We start from the raw sequence: 22,485 nt of genomic DNA, 5'->3' as shown, positions 1-22,485 counted from the left end.
AGATAGATAGAAGAGTCAAGTATGCCAAGACAGACGGTCATTTAAAATAGCGTAATCTATTACAATGACCATGCAAATTAGGAGCGTAGGAGTTATGATTAATCGGAAATACCATCGCCTACCGAAATTCAATTTATAAACACTCCAAATAGTTTTTGCTTATAGAAATTAAGACAGCTGACAGCTGCCTTTCCTTGTTCTGGTTGGAACTAACCAAGATTTCTTCTTTCGGTAAAGTTTACAAGAATTTAACTGACAGATATGTAGTTGCTAACCTGATATTGAGAAAACCATTATTTAACTTGTTTCTCCTCCAACTCAGAAAGGAGCACTACGCGAAATGTTCACAAACACAATTATAGCTTGAAAAGTGTTAGAAAGATTTTTTTAGTTATTGAAAAAAATTACGTGAAAGTACTAACGAAGAAAATGCTGTCGTTGAAAATCCTTCATACAAGGTGCATTTCAAAAAAATAGAACAAATGGTTTTTTCGATCAAAAAAATTTATTCAAAATAGTCTCCTTCTGCTTCAATACAGCTTTTTGCAATGTCGAACGAGTGTTTTAGCTCGTTGGCCGGTATGGCCATCAGTATGCCGGTGCAAGCCTTTTGAATGGCCTCTACGCCTGCATAACGCTTTCCTTTCATGGGCAAATACATTTTTCCGAAAGAGAAGAAGTCGCACGGTGCCATATGAGGTGATTTTTGGTCAAATAATCAGTCACAAGCGTCGATCGATGAGAGCAATTTTTGGTCATCAGTCAATTTTTTGCGGAACAAACCGTGCGCACACCTTTCGTAAGCCCAAATGTTCGGTCAAAATGCGATAAATCGATATTTTGGAGATGTTCAATTCCATTTCCATGAATTTCAATGATTATTTCGGATTATTTTTGATGAATTCACACACAGTGTCGATGGAATTTCCGGTGATCACGGATTTTGATTGGCCCTCATGTTGACCGTCATTTATGTCCTCCCGACCACTTTAAAAACGTTGAAACCACTCGTGCACTCTGCAACGGGATAGGCAATCATCGCCATAAACTTGTTTCATCAATTGAAACATTTCGCTAAAAGTTTTACCAATTTTAAAACAAAATTTAATGTTGGCTCTTTGTTCGAAGCTCATTTTCGCACCGATAACACAAACATACTGACACTTAAAACGCAATAACTTCACTTCCAATCAATGAAATGTCATGAAATTCTCACTGAACAATCGATAAAGTTAGCAGATTCTAACTCTAACATATAGATGGCGCCACCTGGGGCGCTAGATTCAAAAAAGTCTTGTTTACTTTAGAACGCTCCTTTTATTTGATTTTTAAGATGTGGCCACGCTAGTTTTCCTCATAATTGTAAACAATCTAAAATGTGAAAAATTTTGTTAAACATTGTGAAATATCATTTGTTATTTATACAAATTTTAGAATTTTTAAAAGCGAATATTTTAAAATATATATTTATATATATAAGCAACATTATTTTCCTCTTCTGGAGAAGCTCCCCTATCAGCACATACTCCTTTTATACCGAAATTCGTTTTCATTGTTGCTAATTTTTGTTTTAAAAATTTTACCGACTTTTCGTTTGAACTTAGTGTTCAAAATAAAAATCAGCTGTGTACCTGTCTCCTAAGTAAGGACGTTTATACAGTTTTTGTATGTTCACAATGCAAGTTTTCCGCAAACATTCACAATAATCAAACTATCTGTAGGTAAACTAATCACAACTTGGTGAAAACGGTTTTGCCAGTTAAAGCTAGATTAAGGTACCAGAAGTTAAGGACAATATTTACCGAGTATTGAGGAAACGGCACTAAAGCTGATAAGGTCTAAACGGAATTTGTTCATTTATTCTTTCAAATGTTCCTTTTCATTTTTGGTTGGACAAATGGAGTGTTTTTCGGTAAATTATAATAAAAACGGTATGGTCGGTCTGGAATCAAAACCCTTTTCTTAACACCTTCTTGCAATTCGATCTCCAAGAGGACCTCCGAAAAAATCAAGATTTTTCCGCCAAAAATTGTTGTTATGACAATACATAGATAAATAATAATCGAAAGACCAGTCAAAATTTTGATTTTTGACAAAATGAAGTCTTATCAAAATATCAAAAAATCGAAATTATTTAAAAAATATGGTAACCGACTACACTCAAAAAAACGCCGGTCTAAACTTTATATTTTCGATGAATACTCTCAAATAAATATTCTTTCGATATATAGCGATAGAGATATGCAAAACAAAAACTCGTTTCTTAAATTTTTTTTGTTAAATGCTTCAGACTGTAAAATGTTTGTAACACCCTGCAATAATTCACAATAACCAAAGAGTCCGAACGAAACTTTATTCGCGAACGAAGCTTTAGATGGTCGTAACAACGGAGGAAGTTACGTCATATTTTTAAAAGGCATTGATGTAGCTCGTAAATAATTATTAATTTATTTAGCTATCTCTTTAATAAAATATAAAAGCAAATAATATAATACAAAATAAATATGCTTTATTCTTGACAAAGACTGCGTTCTTCACACGCTGAAACTGCGTTCGAACTGTACTAGTTTTAATTCAAACGCAGACCTTTCGTCAAACAAGCCACTTCCGGGAATTTGCGCAAAGCGTACGAGCCGTGAAACTTCTAGAAACTGTACACAACAAAACTGTACAACTGATACAAGGCCAAGAACTCAACATCAAGGCTTGCGCAAACAACGCTTGACTTACCTGACAGAACGGCAATACTTGTACTTTCAAAAGTAACGTCAAATACGGTTTAAAACCACGTGCTTACGCTTAAACAAACAACCCCATTCATTGATACCCAGAATACACTAGAAATTACTACCTTTGACTTTCCACCGTAAGTCGAGTACTTTATTGAATATTTGTTTGAATGTACAGGTTTAGCCTTTTTCTTGGTAAGAGGGATGATTTGCTATAAATACAGGAAATAATGAGCAAAATGCACCCCTCTCTCTTTGTAGATGTCAACTGTAAAAGTATAGTCGCTTCAGATAGAAGATTGATTATGGAAGTGTCTCAACCTCATAAAAAACTGAACACTTTTTCATAAAATCATACACATTAAATTCTATGGGTGTACACTTTTTCTGATTTTTTTTGTTTTTGTTACTGAATATGTTGAATAGTTTAAATGTTATATTAAGAACTAAGTTAAGCCGCAACTTCTGATGCTTCGGAACCGTTTTGGTTGTCTTCTTTGACAGGTTCGTCCAGCTTAGCTTTTTTCTCTGGTGTTGCTGCAGTGGAATCTTCTGTTTTTGATTCTTCTTCGGCTACTTTTCTCTTAACAGCTTCGGCGGGTGCTGCATCTGTAACAGATTATTTAAGCATCAATATATATTTTACTTCTTAGTCTTTTTAAATAGATTTATTTTAATGTTTATATATATTTGTGAAGTATATATGTATAAATGATTTACATACCAGTTGCTTCGCTCTCCGCTTCCTCATCTTTGCCATTTTCTTCTGCAGGAGCGACAGCTTCAGCCTCGGCAGACGCTTCTTTTGGAGTTTCGGTTGTAGATTCAGCAGCTACTTCCTCAGCATCACCGTTTTCCTTGGCGGTTGCACTGTCAGCGCTACCATTTTCGGCGGCTGGTGCTGCTGCTTCTTCAACCACCTCTTTTTCTTTTTGTGCTTCTTTTTCTACTTCATCAGCGGCGACTTTCTCGACAACTGGAGTTTCGCTGAAAACATTAAAAAATTTAAACGTTAAAAAGAAATACTTTTATGATTGCTGTGCCCAATACAATTATTCTAACTAAAATGAATCATAGCTATACTTTTCGTGAAGCTACAACGGTTACAACGCCACTTCATTTGAATTTGCACATTTAAGCAAAACTCGTTATTTGTTTAGCTGTAGCGAAGCGTTAAAAGTAAAAGAAAAAGAATTATTGAAGTTGGCAACAAAAAATAAAAAACCAAATATGTATCAAAACCTTCCAGAGAATTACCATTGCTATTGATACAATAGCGTAGCTTGTGCGCAACAAAAATATATCAAAAACGAATACATACGAATACGGCAAAAATTGTACGAATGGAATATAAGCGAAGCGTTGATAAATGATGTATGTGAATAGAACTAGTTTAGCGCAACAAAAACGCACAAGGAATATGCAAAAGCAAAGAAAAAGCGAAAAAAAAAAAAGTTAGCCGCAAATAGCGAACGCTTTAAATGTTGTGCTTATGCATAGAGCATTGCGTGGTGGAAAAGGTTTTTGCCTGTATGTATCACCTTTTCCGTTTACTTGATTTAAAAAGCCGACTGCGTTGTATATGTCGCGCCAAAAACGAATGCGATGTCTTATAGGTACGCTGTATTTACGCGAAAGAGACAGAAAACGACGCCGAATGCCGCTATTTGTTATATACACAAAAATTTCCATATTTCTTTTTTAGCACACTTTTAATTTAACACAATTCTTGTAATATAACTTCAACCATACTATACATACATATATATATAAAAGCATAATTGCAAAAGTAATTAGTGTAACTCACTTCTTTTCAACAACATCGGCCATTTTGTTAATAGTTTTTTATTGTATTTTTGCTCAACGAACAGGAATGAATACTAAAAGCTCAAATGAACTGCGATTTGTGTATGTTTTATGAATAAAACACAAGAGTGTAGCAATTGATGATGCTAAATATAAGTCTGCGATGGAGAAAATCTTCAAAACTGATCAACTTTTTTTTTTTATATGTATATTAAAAAGATGACTTTATTTGACGAACAAAATAGTAGAAGACAAACACGTCCGAACCGTAGAAGCAACTAACGCCGAATGAGACGTTTCACACTTTTCAGCGTACACAGGTAGATACACGAAACACACGGTTGCATTCACGAAATCACGAATAACAGCCAAACATGAATTGAATACCTGTATGCATATACGAAAACCCAACGAAAAACTATTACTGATGAGTTGTTGTCACTTTTTACAGTAGATTGTGTACAGACTATAACTTCTAAATAACGCAGAAATACAATTTTTTTGCACAAATTTTCATTAAGTTACAAACAAAATTCTATGCATACCTGCATATTGCGAGCAGGTGTTGATTTTTCGCTTAAAGGCGCCATACACACGCCACAGATACGCACAGCGTTTGGCGAAATGGTCACACTGGCAGCATTACAGGAACGGAACGCAGAGAATTTTGCATACGATTTCGACCGGCGTGGAACGAGATTTGCATGTGGCAATGAAAATAGTACCGAGAAAAATTACATGAAAATAGGTGGAATTTTCAGCACATAGAAACAAAGTAGCGTTACTTTAAGCGCCAAATACACTATACGAAATATGCTTTAAAATATGACAAGTTTGTTTGCCGGCTGGACAAATGCTGAATGACAAAATTGCTACCTTTCGCTTTCTATTACTTCTGAACTATTTTTTTTGCAGTATTTCGCATTTTTTATGACATTTCGAATATATAGCGCATTTTATATGTATGCGCTTTCATTTACGCTCGGTGTGATTTTGATAAAGCGTTCATTTGAACAATTGGTCGCCGTGCTGTTTTGCTAAAATGCATATACCATATATACAAACACGTACATATATACATTTCAAACACATGTTATCTAAAGTAAGCTTGTCAACTGAGAGAAATTTTTGCAAGGTGGCGAATCTGCTTTGAAAAATATGCGCAAAACAAGCCCGAGCAACAAATCAGCTATAAGCGAATTTTACACAAACAACCAAATATTGCAAATATGAAATAGTAATAAATTTGTAAATATATTTGCGTATATGCAGCTATATAATAATATATGAATGAGCATTAAGAAGAATTTGTGGCAAAAAATAACACGTGTTTTAGAAACAACAATATAGTATAATATACATAGACCTTTTTTAATTGCAAGCAACTAGTATATAAACATTTGCCTTAACATAATTGATGCCAGGCAGCGGATAATGCAATATCAACAGTAAATAAGAACGAAAAGTACATTTTAGTACTGACCTTTGGGTTCAATTTTCTTTCTGAAACGTAAAAATGCACACATACTTATATTGTATATGTACATACTTTTATGGCTGAATCATTAGCAAAAACAGGTGATTTGCTGATCTTCAGTATGAATTCTAGTACAAAAGCGCTTGAATTCTGGAATAATTCTTTTAAACCCTTGAATATACCTACTTATAATTGTTTTCGTTAACAACTTTCTTGCTAAATATTTAGAACTTTCAAGATTCTGACAGCTCCTTAAGCTGTTGACAAGCGGCTTATAAATAGTTGACATGACATCACAAAGTATGTGACGTCATTGACGTCACTAAACATTTTTTACTCATTACTTGCTCATTATTAATCCCTTTTGAGAGGTTTATATGTTACCTAAAAGTCATAAATTCTGCCGTTTGATACTAGCATGTTTCTCATGTAATAAGCATATGTGTATTTGCCCGTTCAATTAAACAGAAAAAAGCACGTGCATATAGTGGATGAGGCAATCTACGGTTTTATGACGCTGATGCATCAATTCAATAATTCATTGCTTTTAGCTGATCACTAAACAAAATGGCTACATTGTTTGCATTAATGAAAAGGGGAATCCAGAACGTGAAACAGAGAACGTATAATGAATGTACGTTCTCTACGTGAAATATATAGGAACAATAAAAACTGAAACATTTGTGTGTACGTGTGTTGACTGAAAACCGGCATTTTCAATACAACAGGGTGCATGAGAAGAATGAAATTAGTATTTGAAAATTCAAATAATGTAGACGAACTGGAAGACTGGGAAGCACTTCCAAATTTTCTTCTGACACAGGAAATGCTGGGCACAGTCAATTTAAGTAGAAGTGGTGTTGCAGTTTATGAAATTTGAAAATCACTTTTTGAACACAACTGCTCTGAGTACTATTTTTTTTAACAATTATGTATTTGATTTCTATGTACTTATTTTAATTATTAGATTACTTCTTATTATATTAACTTAGCCGTTTTCTTAACGTCTAGTTAATAACCATTTTAATTGAGTTAAGTTCTGGTTAACTTAACCAAGACTCTTTCTTTCGGTAAAGAAACTTATTTTTATCAGAACTTAACTGACAGTCGGTTGCGAAAGATGTAACGCGCTTGACACCATACCTCGAAATTACTTCAGGAATGTTTTTTACCACTACATCAACAAACACATATGAGAGAAGTAAGTGTGAAAATTTTTAGAGCGATATCTCAGTAGTTCGCGTATATACGCTTATCATTTATATGTATATTCTATTGGGACTCAGACCTTTTCTTTCTGGCTGTTACAAACTTCGGGGTAAGATTAATATACTAGGGTTTAATAAATTATTCAAAATACATATATCCGTTGGATAGTAAAATTTTGGAAAATACATTTTGCCAAATACTTCGAACTTTCTCTAAACAAAGCAAGTGAATATATAAACATACCATAGATTTTTATAAAGAAATTTCCAGCGAATAAATTAATAAATATGTATTTATTTACGTAATTAATTTCAAATGCATTCAATAAAATGCTAAGTGCATTATATGCCTGCTAATTAATTCTATCACTGGTTACAGCCATCTAAAGCGATAATTTGCAGAAATTGTTTCTAACACATTTCAATGTCTAAATTATTAGCTTCTAAAGCTTATGTGTCAATACACATGCGTCTATGTCATGCCTATTAAGCAGTTTTGGCTGGCTCTTTCTCGATTTCGACAAATCGATTGCGTTTATATTGATCTTTATAGCCAGCAATGTAACGTAAACGTCCCTCATACTGCGTGTCCATAATAGTTTGTACCAAAGGTGGATGGTCCTCCCCCAACTCGAGCCACATCTTGCCGCCGGGACGCAAATGTTCACAGGCTAAATTGAAAACCAAACGTGCTACACGTAAACCGTCTGGACCACCATCGAGCGCATTCAAATTTTCATAACTGGAAATTAAAAAACAAAAATAATTATTAAAAAATTTTAAAACTTAAATTTAATAGTACATTTACCAAACGACTTCCGGCTGCAATAAGGGGAACTCTTCCGATTTTACATATGGCGGATTACCAATTATTAAGTCGTAAACTTCGTTACCCAACTCTGGCGGTAGATAATTATCTACTTCCATAGTGTGATGATAGACAGTAAAACGATCGTCTAAACCAAGCAACTTGGCATTTTCTCTAGACAGCTCTGTTGCAGCTTTGCCGCGTTCTATAGCTGTACTGCGTACATTGGGTAAAGCATGTAGAATCGCTAATGACATAGCACCGGAACCGCAACCAACCTCTAACATGTTGATGGGTCCTTTAACATCACGATACACTTCAATCACTTTGGAAACGAACTCCTCCGTTTCCGGTCGTGGAATGAACACGGAAGGCGAGGTTTTTAATGTCAAATCCATAAAGTCCCATTCGCCTATTATATACTGGAGTGGCATACGAGCACAACGTGCTTCACAAAAACGTTCAAATTCTTCCAACTGATTTTCAGTGAAAACTAGGTCATTATAACCTTTAACCGTGTTCTGTAACATAAAATGTATGGCTTATTAAAACATTGCGATTTGTAAATAGTAAAAACTTACGAATTTCCTTCCAAGCACATGCGCTACCAAACATTTTAAATTAAAATCAATATCTCCAACGCCAGCCTTACGTAGTTTTTCGGGCCAACCTTCAAGCGCTTTATTTACCTCAATTGTGGGCGACTGTGTGGATTGTTGTTGTTGTCGCGACAAATCAGTTCCACTGGTGGCTTTGGTGTAATTGATGGTACTTACACGAGACACTTGCCGCATTTGTTGACGCAGCTGCTGCGCCACCAGTTTTAACATATTGAAAAAATTTTCTTGCTTCTTTTCTGTTATGAAATGCCAATTAAATAATTAGGAAGCGTGCTTTATTGATCTGAATCAAAATTTTGACATTAGCCTGCTTAACTCGAATGGGTATTCGTTATATTCGGTATTCGGTGTTACAGTGTTGCTTTTAAGTTCAAGATTTTTGCTAGTAAAGTGCCATTCTAATTCTATTTCAATTGAAATATTTTATGAGTTAAATGCTAGTGGTTTAGAACACTTCGTTTTATATACTCTGAAAAGGGTATTTTAAGTTTACTATATAAGTATGTATTTTATAACACACATCTAAGTGAATATCCAAATGATCAGCGACACGAGCTGAGTCGATTTAGTTATAACTGTATCGAACTGAATTTTCGTAGTTTCTTTTCTACCCTTGAAGCTGCTCATTTTCTGGATCCGACGATATCGGACAACTATAGCATATAGCTGCCATATATCTTACGATGGAAATCCAAGTGCCTGCACGGAAAACTTTCATCTGTCGCGGAGCATATAGTATAGTATCAAAATGGGAATCTGGTAAGGAATCTTATGTATTTATGAAGGGTATTATAGTTTCGGTGCAACCGAAGTTAAGATTTTTTCTGGTTTTTTTAAATAAAATAAACAAGTTTTTCAATATTTGAATATTTAATATTCTTATTAAAAACACAGGAATCTGCTACATAGAATGTCAATATAAAAATAAAATCCATGAAAAGTTCTTAAAATCTTTTTTAAAACGAAAATATATTCCATGTTGACATATGGCACTTTATTTTTATTTAATCCCCTCTGATGTTGAAGCTGTGACGTTTATGTCATGTGAGATTGTAATATTTCTTCCCGGAGAAGTGGCAGAAGAGTTTTCTGACTGCAAGCCCGCAAATGTGTTTGATTTTGCAACGTCTACAGACAAGGTTTTATCTTTCAAATTTTCTGGCTTATCTTCAGCATCCTCCTCTGTTTCTGATTCGTATTTCTGTAAATAAACGAACTAATTAGCAAGCTTGTTGACTAAAATGTATCTTATAAAATAAGACAAGGACGCAATAATTAAATTTTAAATACGCAACACTCAAATACTAGTGGAACAAATCTCATCTGGCAACATAAGCCAATTAGTACCGCTAACATATACCCAACACTTACCTTTTGCACATATTGACGACGTGTCGGAACTGTTAGATGCAAGACACACGTCGATGCATTATCAAAAATACATGGTATTGTTTCCTGGCACACTACGCCACTCCGTTCCACTTCACACGCGCGGAATAGTATCTGTCTTTTATCTTCCAAAATATGTTTACGACAATATTTACAACAAGGCATTGCACGCTCACCACATTTTACACCACCTTCGGTGAAAACACATTTATTAAAATTGGGACCTTTGTGTCCAGCCGGTGCATCCGTCGCCTTGGCGCGCTTTTCTTTGAACTTCTTATATAGCACAGCCTCTACACCGTTGCGGCGATGATATGAACTTAACGCTTTGAGTTGTTTATAAAGTACACGTTCCTTTGGCGATTCCTTTAGCTGATCGTGAATACTACCTATAGTGTAATGAGAGTTACTTAATTAACATTATATGCAAAGATTATTATAAACTTACAAAGCATTTCACGTTCTTTGCGTAAAGCGGTTAAATAGTGACGGCGACGTTCTTTAAGTACATGATGTAGATGATTGATTTGGTCAATGTATAGACCTTGTAGCTTTGTCAGTTTAGCTTCTGATATGCGTACGGCCTCTTCACGTGTATAAATACCAGCATGTCTTTAAATGAGAGAAGTTTAGCACAAATGAAAACATTACAGGATTTGACTTAATGCTATACATACTTCAGTAAATCTTCTGCGAGCGAATTATCGCTATCGTCGTCTGATTCATTCAGTTCGAAATTGCGTGCTGTGTTCTTGATGTTGGGCGGCTCGTCGTAGTCACTGGAACTATCTGAGGCATACTCCAAAATGCGTCGCCTCTTTTGCAATTTCGACAATACAGTACCTAAGTTGTTTATCTGATCATGTGCAACTGTAAAAAACCGTATAATAATGATGCTCTACTGTTTTATATATTTTAAATTTACCAAATGGCGTGACATGAGGTGTAACGACATCAATTTCCTCATCTTGCTCACTATTACTGCGTTCAAATTGTTTATCATCCAAATTGATGTGATTACTCAAGCTATGTAATAATGCCTCATTGGTATCGGTGCGTTTTAACTTGCCCACAGTGGTATGAGTTTTGCGTAGCTGTGCCTGACGATTATGTTCAAAACAAAGTGTTGTCATTTCAGGATCCTTTTTAATATCATGTTTCTGTAGTGCATTTAGACACTTGCGCCCATTGGAATATATAAAAGTGCATTGGCGATAATTTCCACGGGGATCGCGCAATATGTGTTGTATACAATATTCACTGCCATCGGCACGGGGTAGCGAGCATTCATATGTTGGATTTGAGCAAGATTTGGCTTTATTTTCAATTTCTTGATGCAATTGCTCACGTAGTTCTTGCAAGCTGCCGCCAAAACGTAGAAATTGACGTTGACGCAAATGCGAGCAACTTGTAGCCATTTTTTAATTCGATTATTTTATTTAGAGTTTTAATTAATTTTTTATTTGGCACTAATTAAGTAATATTTTCTATAAAATACGTTTTTAACAAAAAATACGACACAGCGAAATTGTTTTTGCGAAAATTAATAACATCAAAATATTGTGATTTTTTCGATTACATTTGCAAAGCTTATCGATAACTACCATCATGTACGCGTCGTAATACCGCGTTTACACAAAGCTTTCGCTAAAAATGATTAATTGGAAATTAGCTGAAAAATCAAATGAATATGAGGAGGAGGCAGTAAGATGCTTCTAAAGTCCAGCAAGTTTAAATTAGAATTAAATTAGGTGTTGGTATACTAAAAGCCCGTAGTAATGGCGTAATGTATATGTATGTAAATATTACTAGTGTAGCAATGTTAGTTAATAAATCAATTAGAGACATGTAGGTGAGTGGGTATTTTCGACGGACTTACCTTAAAAACTTATTATATTGTCTCTTAAATGCAAAATGAAACACACTCGGTTTAATATTTATTTTTATATTTTTATTTATTTCATCCATTTATACTGCACCCTCATAAATCAACCTCAACACATTTCATTTCTCTTTAGCATTCATTATCATAAATCTATATAATCATAATAATACTTAACGTTATGCAACATTTTCTTATTTTTTTTTTATTTTTACTTTTTTTACTGTTATTACAAATCTAAATTAATAGCTACATACAGATTATAAAAAGGTGAGGGTAGTATAGACTGTAGAGATATTAATCATATGCTTGAAAATTAGATGGTTTTTGTTATATATATGTAAATGCATATTAGTATATGTATATAACGGGTTAAGAAAATGTATCAACGGAAATCTTTTTTTATTTTTAACTTCGTAGAATAATTTAGATTTTTTCAAAGTCATTATTAGTTTAATTATTGGAAAATTGCGAAAAATCATTTAATCATTCATCTGAAGTAAGTTTTATGCAATTGAACGCAAATATTGAATTGAAAAATGACGAAAAACGTAAATTTGATTTTTTGCAATTGAAGTAAAATATTAAATTTAACTGTATAACTTTTCACCGGAGAAAAAATAATAACTTTGCAGCCAATATATATCTACACCAATGTTTTTCTAATAACTTTGTGTTTTTTCTTGGTTTTTCCTTTCTATATATGTTTTCATTACTTTACAACTCTGCTAATACATATGTATGCACTATAAGTGAATATTTTATATACGATAAAATGCGTTAAATCTTACAAATTATCACTTAATTTGTTTTTTTTCTATTTTTGTGCTTTTTTTATACAGTAGCTTAGATTTTAAAATGGCTTTTTAAACATATTTACGCTATATGTATATTTTAATATAATTTTTATTCTTTTTTCTGTATGCACTTTTACACTATTTATATATTTATTAAATACTAAAGCGTTATTGCACTTATTCCGTCCTATAATTTTTATTTGCTTAAATATAGCTTTATTTGTGTTTAACTTAAAAGTGTGTTTTATAATATATATTCGTACAATATAATTACCATGTCTTAAATACTCTATTTTATGCATTTATTCATTTTTCAATTTGCGAATCCTACTTACACAACATTTTTCTATATATTTATATGTATGTCTGCCATATTGGCTTATATCTACTTAAATATTTGTAGTATTTTCTATAATTTCAACGCTCAGACTTAGACTTTTGCTGTTGATATATGCTTGTAACTATAATAATTATATTAAATGTATATCTACTACATACATATATGTATGTAAGTATATAAATTTACGCGTGTGTTTTTGTTTTCGTTCTTCTTTCATATTTGCGAATCTACATTTTTCTCTTGCACTATATAGCAAGAAAACTATTACATTACTTACTTGCCTATAATGAATTATACTTTTCTATAATAATTTATGCCTACTATAAATAAATTATATATTTTGTTATAACTTTCATACTTATTTGTTGGAGTTTTTATATATTCTATGATTAATGGCGTGCTTACATCGTATTTACACGTTACGTGCTGTTTACACTTACTATTTTTTTATGTAATTCTAAAATCTCAACTTTTTCGTTTGCCCTCAGCACTTTAATTTTTTCAACTACACATTTCACAATTCCTGCTTGGATTTTGCTAGTCGTTATATAGATATTGGAGTAGATTTCGTGCTTTGTTGAATATTTTCTTTCACTTTTTATACTTATACATATATAGCTACACATATTTTTTATACGTAGTCAAACTTATAATTAAATATACTTTTTTTATATTTGATTGCTATTTTTATTTATTTCTACATAGACTTTTACGCGCATTTTCATACCAATTTTCTAAAATATACATAATCTAAAGCTGGTTCTCAATCATTCTTCACTTTTATCAAATAACAACGCTGTAAGGTTTTAAAAATAAATAAATGCTTTATGTTTATTTAAAAACTAATAATATTTGTGAGAAACAAATACTTTTTATTTTAATTAAGAAAGATTATACCAAATTTTATAAAAAAATTGTGAGTAATTGTCTACCAAGAAAGTTTAAATCAAAATTGCAAAAAAAATTAATTTCATATCGAATTTTTAAAATAACTTTTTTTTTTAAATCATTTAAATACATTATCTTATGAGCTCAGATTTTTTATTAAAAATTTTAGATTTAAACACTTTTGAAATTTGTTAAGGACACATAAATCGTAATGGAATGGATATAAGTATGCTAAAAATAGATTTATAAAATTTAAAAATACATAATTATAAAATTTATAAAATACATATTATAAATTTATGTAAAAATTTTAGACTTAAATATTTTTTAAACTACTAAAGGTCAGGGAAATCATAATAAGACTGAAGAAAATAAAAAATAATAACAAACAAACAATTTTCTTCAATTAAATCGATTCACTTTATTTGAAAATTTACAAAATATAAAATATACATTTTATTATACAAAGAATTAGTAACTAAAAATAATGCAATCATTTATTGTAAAACATAACTTAAATTAATTAAGGCAGCATGTGCTAAAAACAAGAGTAAAACTGAAATAAATTTTTTAAGAATTGGTATAGTAACAATTGGGGCAAGAGAAATAATTTTTATTTGAGGCAATCAATCTAAAAAATGTTTATTACAAAAAAATATTAATTTATTAAAAAAATAAGTTATAACAAAAAAATAGTAATTTTAAAGCAATCAATAAAAAAAAACTAAAATAAAAAAAATTAGATAAAAAATTAACAAAAAATAATTTTAAGGCAATCAAAAACAAGTTTACTAAAAAATACAAATTTTATTAATAAAAAAATTTAAAAAAAACAAAATAGTTTATTAAAAAAAAATAAACAAAAAAAATAGGTTAAGGCAATCGAATTTCAGAAAAGCTTCATAACTTCAACTAAGGACGGCATGAAAAAATTATATTAAAAAAATTATTAATAATTGTTAATACATTTTGAAAATGTCATGCTACTCTTTATTGCTGCTTTACTGGCCATTTTTGATTTATTCGACAACTGAAACTAAACCAAATATTTTATAAATTATTTATAAAAAAATTTAAATTAATAACTTCAAAAAAACTTCAGAGAACAAAAAAAAATTTAAATTTTTCTGAATTATAGAACGAAAAAATTTGACACTTAAAAACTAATTTATTATAAACTAAAACTTATAACATGATACACTACATTTAACTTAAAAAGTAATACAATGTAAAATTAAGCATTTACATACATTTAACTTAAAAACTAATACAATACAAAATTAAGCTTATTACATTATTTCACTGTAATACTTTTGTCCACATATTACTTTTTCTTATTACACTTCGTTATAAATATTTTAACTATTGCATTTTGCTATTTATTTTATGTTTACTATTTTTTTTACAAAATCTTATCGGTTTCATTACAAGTCCTTACAAAGTGATTGTAGCGGAAGAGCTGCCTGGTCGTTGTTGTTTTTTATTTTTAGTATGACATTAATTTTTGTTGGGTGAAAGGGGAGTAAATATGACGAAATGTTTAAGTAAACTATATTTTTAAATTTTAAAAATATTAAGTTTTACATTTAAAATTTATAAATAATAATATAATTAGCTAAATCAATATTTTTCACTATAAAATAAATTTCTTGTAAGGATTTCTTGTTGCGGTACTTGAAAATATAAAAATATGTAACTAAAGTAGTATTTTTCATTATAAAATAAATTTCTTGTAAGGTTCGCTTGTTGTGGTATTATTCTACAAACAGAACTTGTTTAAAACTTACATATACATATATTATTTACATTAAAATTATATTAATAATTAAACATTATATTAATACTTAAACATTATATTAAAATTAAAAATTATTACAATACTATGTAGATTAAATTATACATTAATGAAATAATTTTGATGTTGATTTCTCTTCACATGCAATTTTTTCTGCAGTAAAAATCCAACCAGGAATGAATTATAGTAAAATATATGAAAAAAACTAAAATTATTTAAATTACTTGCAACTTATATAAAAATTATATAAAATATTACATTTTTGTTTATTAAACACTGACTTTAAATTTTTCAGTATTTCTCTAACCTAAAAATAACGTTGTATTGTTTAAGAAAATGTACACTTGCATCTAAATTAAATTATTGACTTTTACAATGAGATTCAAAGAAGTTATTAGCGGCCAATAAAAAAAAATAAATAATAAATTTTAATTAAAATTATTACAAAAAATGTCTTTATGAAAAATATTGCTGCCAATTATGTATATTTTAACTGACATTTTAAACAGACTTTTGTTCAAAGCGCATTGTAAGTATCAAATTAAATTAAATTAAATTATTACTTTAAAAACAATGTATATATTATCATATTATAATTAAGCAATTTAAAAGAAAACTCATAATGTTTTAATAATATTTGAAAGAAACTATTTTCGAACTGGATCATTAAGTGTCGCCTCAACTAAAATATTGTATCTATAATCAATTATCTTTATTGCTAACCCAGAAAAAAATATCTATATTTAAAAGAAAATGCAACTAAACTGGCTTTTCAAATGTACTTCTGTCAAAAATATCGTACCTCTAAGCGCGTTATTAAAATGAAATAATTTACTAATCATAAAAGTTATGCGCATCTCCAAAGGCATCAACAATCATTTTTAATCGACAAACTGACATTTACTATTATCACTCTACGTACATAATTTTGATTTTTTTGAATTAGTTTAAATTAAGCAAATGTATTATTTAAGCATATCGTTTGTGCAAATAATTGCTTTGCACACTCAATTTATAATTAGTGCAAAAATTAAATAATTCCTTGTAAATTAATCGATTAGTCGTTAAATATTTAGTATAATAACAATTTATACTCAATTTTCTTTTTAAGGTAATCATTAGTACAACTAATGCATTGAATTAATCATTTAGTAAATATTACTGATTAGTCAATCAATTTAATGCGTAACAGTCTCTTTAGTTCACAAATAACTTAAAAGACAAATGTGGGCTTGTATGGGGGCAGTTAGGTGACTATGCTCTCTAATTTAGCTGACGGTATAATTTTAATCAATCTAACATTATATTTTACTTAACTTAATATAATTACCAACTAAATTGCCTTAAACTAGACACATACGCGCATAAGTACATATGTATTTTTTCTAAATTATTTGTTCTTTTTCTATAACATGCTTTGTGCTTAGAACCTAAGCAATGTAACTTAGTATTTAGTGAATACAATAGCGATACGTTTTGTTCTTTTTACTTTGTGGCGTGTTTTAATTTCGTTTGTCCAAGTCTGAATCGGCTGCGCAGAATCCATATATATGTATGTAGTCTGCTACTGATGATATTCCAGGGAGAGAAGCATTATTGCGTAAGGCGCTCTTACTACGCACAGCAGCTTTTTAGACGCGTTGACAAAATAAAATGTCGCTTTTTGTGTAGCTTTCGGAAAAATCTAGCGTTGCGTTTTTCTAATTCAAATTAATGTGGACCTGCGACTGAGGATTTTGATTTTACTTTACGGTGTATTGAAGTTGAGAAGTTTGTTTTTTTGAATTGAAAAAAAGTGCTGCCAATTTAATTAGTGTAGTTGTCAAATGAGCCGAGATACTCTAAAGCGGCGCGGTAGCAGAAGTGATATTGATCCTGAAATGGAAAAATTATGAGTTAATAACATATTTAGAATATCAAATGCAGTTCTAAAAGTAAATCAACTATGATTAAAAAAAATTGCGTGAATATTTAAATATTAAGTTACGTTATATGAAGGGGTTAGGTACAGATTTTAGTCATCGATTTTTTTTTAGAAACCGCCATTTTGTCAAAAAAAAAAAATGAATTTTGCTTATTTCTTCAATTAATTACTAGAATTAACATTATTTTAACGAAATCTGTTTGATTTTTTTAATTTCAGAGGATCCAGTTCAGAGATATAGTGATCACCGCAAAACATTTTTTTTGAGAGGAGCTCCCGGAAATCAGCTGTAATTCCTTTCCTAATAAATATTTTTACCATAATATGTGTACACATTTTTGGATCAATAAATTTAAAAGTTTTCTTAGAGAAAAACTGGAAAATTCGCTTTTTTAGGCCATCTAATTGAATATAAGCCCCTTAAGTTAATCTTTTTCATTATCATATATTAAAAAATATATATGTATGTATAAATCGCTTCATATTCACCTCCGTTTGCACCATTGCCGGACGTTGGGCGCGTAGTATGCGCACGGTTTGGAATACATCCAATACGCCTTCATATTGCATACGCTCCAATACAATACTGAGTGTTATAAAGACACCAGTGCGTCCAACGCCAGCACTACAATGCACCGTAATTGGACCGTCTTGACCGAATTGTTCTTTCGTCTTATGCACTTGACCGATAAAATCAATAAAACCTTCACCAGACTTGGGTACACCTTGTTCTGGCCAATCGATGAACTGAAATTGGCGTACGGTGCGTGAGGAGCCGTCACGTGCGTCGGTGACCTGATGGAAGCGAAATAAAAGTTGTATTAAAATATGAAAAACAATCTAAGATAGCTTTTCCTGTGTACGAATATTTCAAATTTATACCATAACCTATAATTTGCATACCTTAAACTCGCGTAGTTTGTATTGCGGCATATTATATTCAGCGATGGGGTCCACCACATAGTATTGATAACGTACAGAGCGTTCATGTGGCCAATACTGGTAGCATTTTTCCTATAAAATAACGATATAAATTTAATTTTTGCAACATAACCTCAAAAAAAATTTTTTAATTTGCACTTACTCTGCCCATCTCCTTAAGTTTGGTGAGCATAACAACAATTGTTGAGTTGTGCTCCCACAGCATACGCCAGAAATCTTCAGCCGTATCCTGTACGGGACCCTGAGCGGCTATATAAGCCGAACGATAGCGATAGCCATCAATAAAGCTAGCATTGATGTAGTCACTACCCTCGATACCATGTATGGGTGTCAGGTATACGCGACTCGATTCATATGGTAGTATGTGTACCAAACGATTCTTATTCTTATTACATGGCAAATTAGCGGTGACGAATTTCGATGAGTCCACCTTAACATTGGAGAGCTTTTTAAATTCCATTTCCATGCCAGTGATATTTTCACCCGGTTCGGTTAGTAGTAATTTTTGTAGGTGGGTATGTAAATTGCGTGCTGGTACCTCTGTTTGACCGCAAATGATAGCCTCCAATATGGCATCATGTATGAATATGTATTGATCCTCTGTCTGTACCATGTAGTTACGTTGAGCGCGCAAACAAGTCACATGTCCGTATATGTCAATAATCTTCTCATGTTTCATGCGTTCCAACATCGAATCGATAACAATATAACAACCAGTGCGGCCGACACCAGCCGAGCAATGGACAACAACTGGACCCGAATCGGGTGGGGTGAGCGCACGGCAGCGACGTAAGAATTGTAGGAACGGTGCTGGATGTTCGGGTACGCCATGATCTGGCCAGGCGGTGAATTGTAATTGTTTGATCTCACGACGTTCGTTAAAACCTTGTCGACATAACTGGAATGTGCGTATGCTATAGGTGGCGAGCTCTTGTGTTTCGGTGATCGTGACAAACATTTGACCGTAAGTCTCAGTGCCACGTACCGGCCAATATTGATCGCATTTAATGCGTGTACGCTCCTCCAGACGTGTCATCATAACAATGGTAGTTGTCTTTAGTTCCCAACACATGCGCCAAAAGTCACTGAAAGTTTCCTGTAGTGGTCCCTGAGTTGCGACGTAAGCATTATGTTTTCGATAGCCATCACAATAGTTAGCATTTATATAATCCGAGCCAATAACGCCGTCCATCAGTGGCAATTGTACGCGCGAGTGATCGTAAGCAGTTACATTGGCATAACGGTTCTTCGATTTGTTGTAATCGTAATTAGAATTGTCCCATGTGAATTGCTGACCCGGCTCAATGCTCTCATATTCTTGCGAGAATTTTTGATTGTCGTTCGCTTTGAGGCGCTCAATGTGATTGGCGAATTCGGAAATGGGTATGGGCGGATGCGAAATCATGCCGGGTGTTTGGAAGTTCAAGCGACGCATATCGACGGGATCACTGGGTGTGGGACCGGCACCGAGATCGGCTGCCATCAGTGGACGCGTGACAGCAGCTTGATCGGGTGTTTTGCATGGTTGGCGACGTCGACGCACAATGCACCAGGTAACGAATATGGTGAAAATGAGTGCGGCAACAACTGGTAGCGCCACCCACCACATACCCTGTTCGTCTTTGTTGCGATTGACAGACACCTCCGGTTCGGATGGCCAATTTGGATCTGGGCGATGTGGTCTTTCACCAGGTGGCGCTTCACGCATATCCAACGATAGAAATTCCGAGAAAGGACTGGAAGTATAAAGATGCTTTTGTGGCGTATCGACAACGGCACGCACAAAAATACGATAGCGCTTGTCGCGCTCAAGTTTACGGTTGGTGAAATTATGATAATCGTCACCGGAACCCAGGTGGAAAGTGAAGGGTATGGAGCGTTGTGGGAACTTGGCGGCAATATAAGGCGAGTTCGGACGTTCAGGTTTATTACGTCCCGGCAGCAAATCTTCTGTTAGGAACTGATCCGGATTCTTGTGCAAGTTCGATTTATCCTCAGGCACCACAACAAGGTAATAATGTGATATTGGACCATACTCTTCGGATGCTTGCGGCAGTATCACTAATATTTCCTCACCATTTACCACACCATAGAAATCTGGTTTCACCATGGGTTGCGGCGCGGCCATTTGTGTGGTAACAGTGATTTTAGTTGGCGGGCGGTAGGAGTAGTCTGGTGGTATGGCGCTTACATTTACATTGTACGTTGTGAATGGACTCAGCTCGTTGATTGTATGCGATTTAACATAATGTTTTAAGATAATATCACGTTTTTGGACAATCTGCGTTTGCGTAAAACCCTGTGAGTCCACAAATACTTTCATTGCGTCAAAGGAGATTTTGTAATTTGTCGGATTTAGACGTATTGGCGGGGACCAACTCAATGTCATGGAATGTGTGCTGACATCATGTGCGCGTAAGTTCAGTGGCACATCTTCGGGCTTTATTTTAACGGTGACCTTTTCGCTCAGACGTCCTAAACCGCTCTTGAAACGCGCCGCTATCGCTACGGCATACTGTGCAAACTTCTCCAGATTAACCAGATCTGCCGATTCTGTAAGTCCCACTGTCTTTGTCTGCCATTCATCTAAGTCCTCAACAGCTGTCATTGTATAGAAAATCTTGTAGCCAAGCAATTTTCCACGTGATGGCACTGGTTCCCACCAAATTTCAGCCGTTTGCTCGGATGTTGCTACCGCCTGCACTGACATCGGCGCACGTCCCATATCGCGTTCGGTTTCAATAAAGATTTTATCACTAAATGGTCCCGAACCTTGTTTGGTGTAAGCACGCACGCGGAAGATGTATTCTGTGTTTTCTTCGAGATTTGTAAAAACCGCCTTACGCACGGTCATATTACGTTCCGAACCTAAACCATGATCGATTTTCTTGTGAAACTGCACATCGTAACGTGTAATAATGCCATTGCGGTGTTCGCGTGTTGGCGGATCCCAAGTGACGCATACTACATCCGGCGTCTGGAAGCGTACTGTTATATTTGCGGGCGGTCCGCCAGGTGTGCCCTCGGGTGTTTGGAAGATTTTCACTGTCTCTTGACCGATACCAATGTGATTGCTACCCGCCACGCGGAATTCATATTCAACGCCGCGTTCTAAGTCATTAAAACGACGTTTCGTTATTTGCGGTCCGGGTAGTATCTCTTCCTTTAATGGCTGATCTTTTACGCCCCAACGCAAACGATAACCACGCAGCTCTCCATAAGTTTGCGCAGGTCGCTCCCATTCGAGTTCGATGGAAACAATTGGATCACGTTCCATAATCTTTAAGCTCACAGTAGGTCGTACCGGCACACCACCTGGCGTTTTAACGATCACCGCGGCGCTACGATCACCATCGCCTTTCCGCGTCAGCGCCGCAACTTGTATGGAGTATTTGGTATCTGGTTGCAAGCCCGTCACATTGTACTCTAACGAATCGACGACATCGAACTTGAGTGGTTCGTTTAGGAAGCCCTTGCCCTAGGTGCGGTGAAAGGTAACGTTATAAATATTTATTATTATAAATGAACTAATGAAATGGAATAAATTAAGTAAACTTCGGAAATTTGTTTGGGAAGGATGTAAGTTTTTGATTAGTTTTTGAAACATATTCATTTATCATCCATTATTTGATGAAGGGAAACTTCAATATGTGCATATGTAACTATATTTAAAATAGAAGTTACGATCTTTTAGGAAAGTTTTCCAAACAAAATATATTGTAACTTTCGCTCAATTTAGCTTAACATCATCATCAATTAACATAATCTAATCATCTGAATTTATGTAGCTCTGATCAGCTTTATCATAGAAATTCCTCCAGAAAAATACAGCCTAGAGCGCTATCCTCTCTGCTTTTGCCTAACTGATTTTTATCTGAGT

General features: G+C 33.3%; 4 protein-coding genes and 1 long non-coding RNA gene across 11 annotated transcripts in view; 1 reads left to right on the top strand and 4 right to left on the bottom strand.

Moving 5' to 3' along the window:
• LOC126752869 (uncharacterized) overlaps positions 1-22,485 on the top strand; it is a 143,929-nt gene that overhangs the window by 6,910 nt on the left and 114,534 nt on the right. The window lies entirely within an intron of this gene.
• Positions 2,849-4,834, bottom strand: LOC126752862 (myristoylated alanine-rich C-kinase substrate). Its single transcript, XM_050463866.1, has 3 exons — positions 4,537-4,834; positions 3,454-3,716; positions 2,849-3,338 (listed from the first exon to the last, which is right to left on the bottom strand). The coding sequence occupies exons 1-3, from the start codon at positions 4,557-4,559 to the stop codon at positions 3,181-3,183; spliced, it is 444 nt and encodes a 147-aa protein (XP_050319823.1). The 5' UTR covers positions 4,560-4,834; the 3' UTR covers positions 2,849-3,180.
• Positions 7,496-8,962, bottom strand: LOC126752861 (MTRF1L release factor glutamine methyltransferase). The gene is made up of 3 exons (XM_050463865.1): positions 8,610-8,962; positions 8,029-8,549; positions 7,496-7,962 (listed from the first exon to the last, which is right to left on the bottom strand). Exons 1-3 carry the CDS (start codon positions 8,856-8,858, stop codon positions 7,707-7,709), a joined length of 1,026 nt encoding a protein of 341 aa, XP_050319822.1. The 5' UTR covers positions 8,859-8,962; the 3' UTR covers positions 7,496-7,706.
• Positions 9,500-11,591, bottom strand: LOC126752859 (KAT8 regulatory NSL complex subunit 2-like). The gene is made up of 5 exons (XM_050463863.1): positions 10,963-11,591; positions 10,715-10,907; positions 10,486-10,649; positions 10,020-10,426; positions 9,500-9,849 (listed from the first exon to the last, which is right to left on the bottom strand). The coding sequence occupies exons 1-5, from the start codon at positions 11,453-11,455 to the stop codon at positions 9,649-9,651; spliced, it is 1,458 nt and encodes a 485-aa protein (XP_050319820.1). The 5' UTR covers positions 11,456-11,591; the 3' UTR covers positions 9,500-9,648.
• LOC126752855 (tyrosine-protein phosphatase Lar) overlaps positions 11,967-22,485 on the bottom strand; it is a 966,561-nt gene continuing 956,042 nt past the window's right edge. For all 7 annotated transcript variants that reach the window (XM_050463852.1, XM_050463853.1, XM_050463854.1 and 4 more), the window contains 4 exons: positions 18,748-22,083; positions 18,567-18,677; positions 18,153-18,458; positions 11,967-17,614 (listed from right to left, as the gene is read on the bottom strand). In XM_050463852.1, the coding sequence (XP_050319809.1) occupies positions 17,546-17,614; positions 18,153-18,458; positions 18,567-18,677; positions 18,748-22,083 (3,822 nt within the window). In that variant the 3' untranslated portion in view covers positions 11,967-17,545. The remainder of the gene's footprint in view (positions 17,615-18,152; positions 18,459-18,566; positions 18,678-18,747; positions 22,084-22,485) is intronic.

The sequence above is a fragment of the Bactrocera neohumeralis genome, chromosome 3 (genome assembly GCF_024586455.1).
Source record: "Bactrocera neohumeralis isolate Rockhampton chromosome 3, APGP_CSIRO_Bneo_wtdbg2-racon-allhic-juicebox.fasta_v2, whole genome shotgun sequence".
Lineage (NCBI taxonomy): Eukaryota > Metazoa > Arthropoda > Insecta > Diptera > Tephritidae > Bactrocera > Bactrocera neohumeralis.
This window is presented reverse-complemented; position numbering and strand designations above follow the sequence as displayed.

What these genes read in the sequence shown, in the direction of transcription:
- LOC126752861 (XM_050463865.1), bottom strand. Translation starts at nt 8,858, where the DNA reads ATGTTAAAACTGGTGGCGCAGCAGCTGCGTCAACAAATGCGGCAAGTG. An exon ending in ATGTGCTTGGAAGGAAATTC is followed by an intron (nt 8,550 to 8,609) that starts GTAAGTTTTTAC and finishes TTTATGTTACAG; the next exon opens with AACACGGTTAAAGGTTATAA. An exon ending in TTGCAGCCGGAAGTCGTTTG is followed by an intron (nt 7,963 to 8,028) that starts GTAAATGTACTA and finishes TTTAATTTCCAG; the next exon opens with TTATGAAAATTTGAATGCGC.
- LOC126752859 (XM_050463863.1), bottom strand. Translation starts at nt 11,455, where the DNA reads ATGGCTACAAGTTGCTCGCATTTGCGTCAACGTCAATTTCTACGTTTT. An exon ending in CTCGCAGAAGATTTACTGAA is followed by an intron (nt 10,650 to 10,714) that starts GTATGTATAGCA and finishes TCTCATTTAAAG; the next exon opens with ACATGCTGGTATTTATACAC. An exon ending in CAAAGAACGTGAAATGCTTT is followed by an intron (nt 10,427 to 10,485) that starts GTAAGTTTATAA and finishes ATTACACTATAG; the next exon opens with GTAGTATTCACGATCAGCTA.
- LOC126752862 (XM_050463866.1), bottom strand. Translation starts at nt 4,559, where the DNA reads ATGGCCGATGTTGTTGAAAAGAA. An exon ending in GCCGATGTTGTTGAAAAGAA is followed by an intron (nt 3,717 to 4,536) that starts GTGAGTTACACT and finishes TAATGTTTTCAG; the next exon opens with CGAAACTCCAGTTGTCGAGA. An exon ending in AGCGGAGAGCGAAGCAACTG is followed by an intron (nt 3,339 to 3,453) that starts GTATGTAAATCA and finishes AATCTGTTACAG; the next exon opens with ATGCAGCACCCGCCGAAGCT.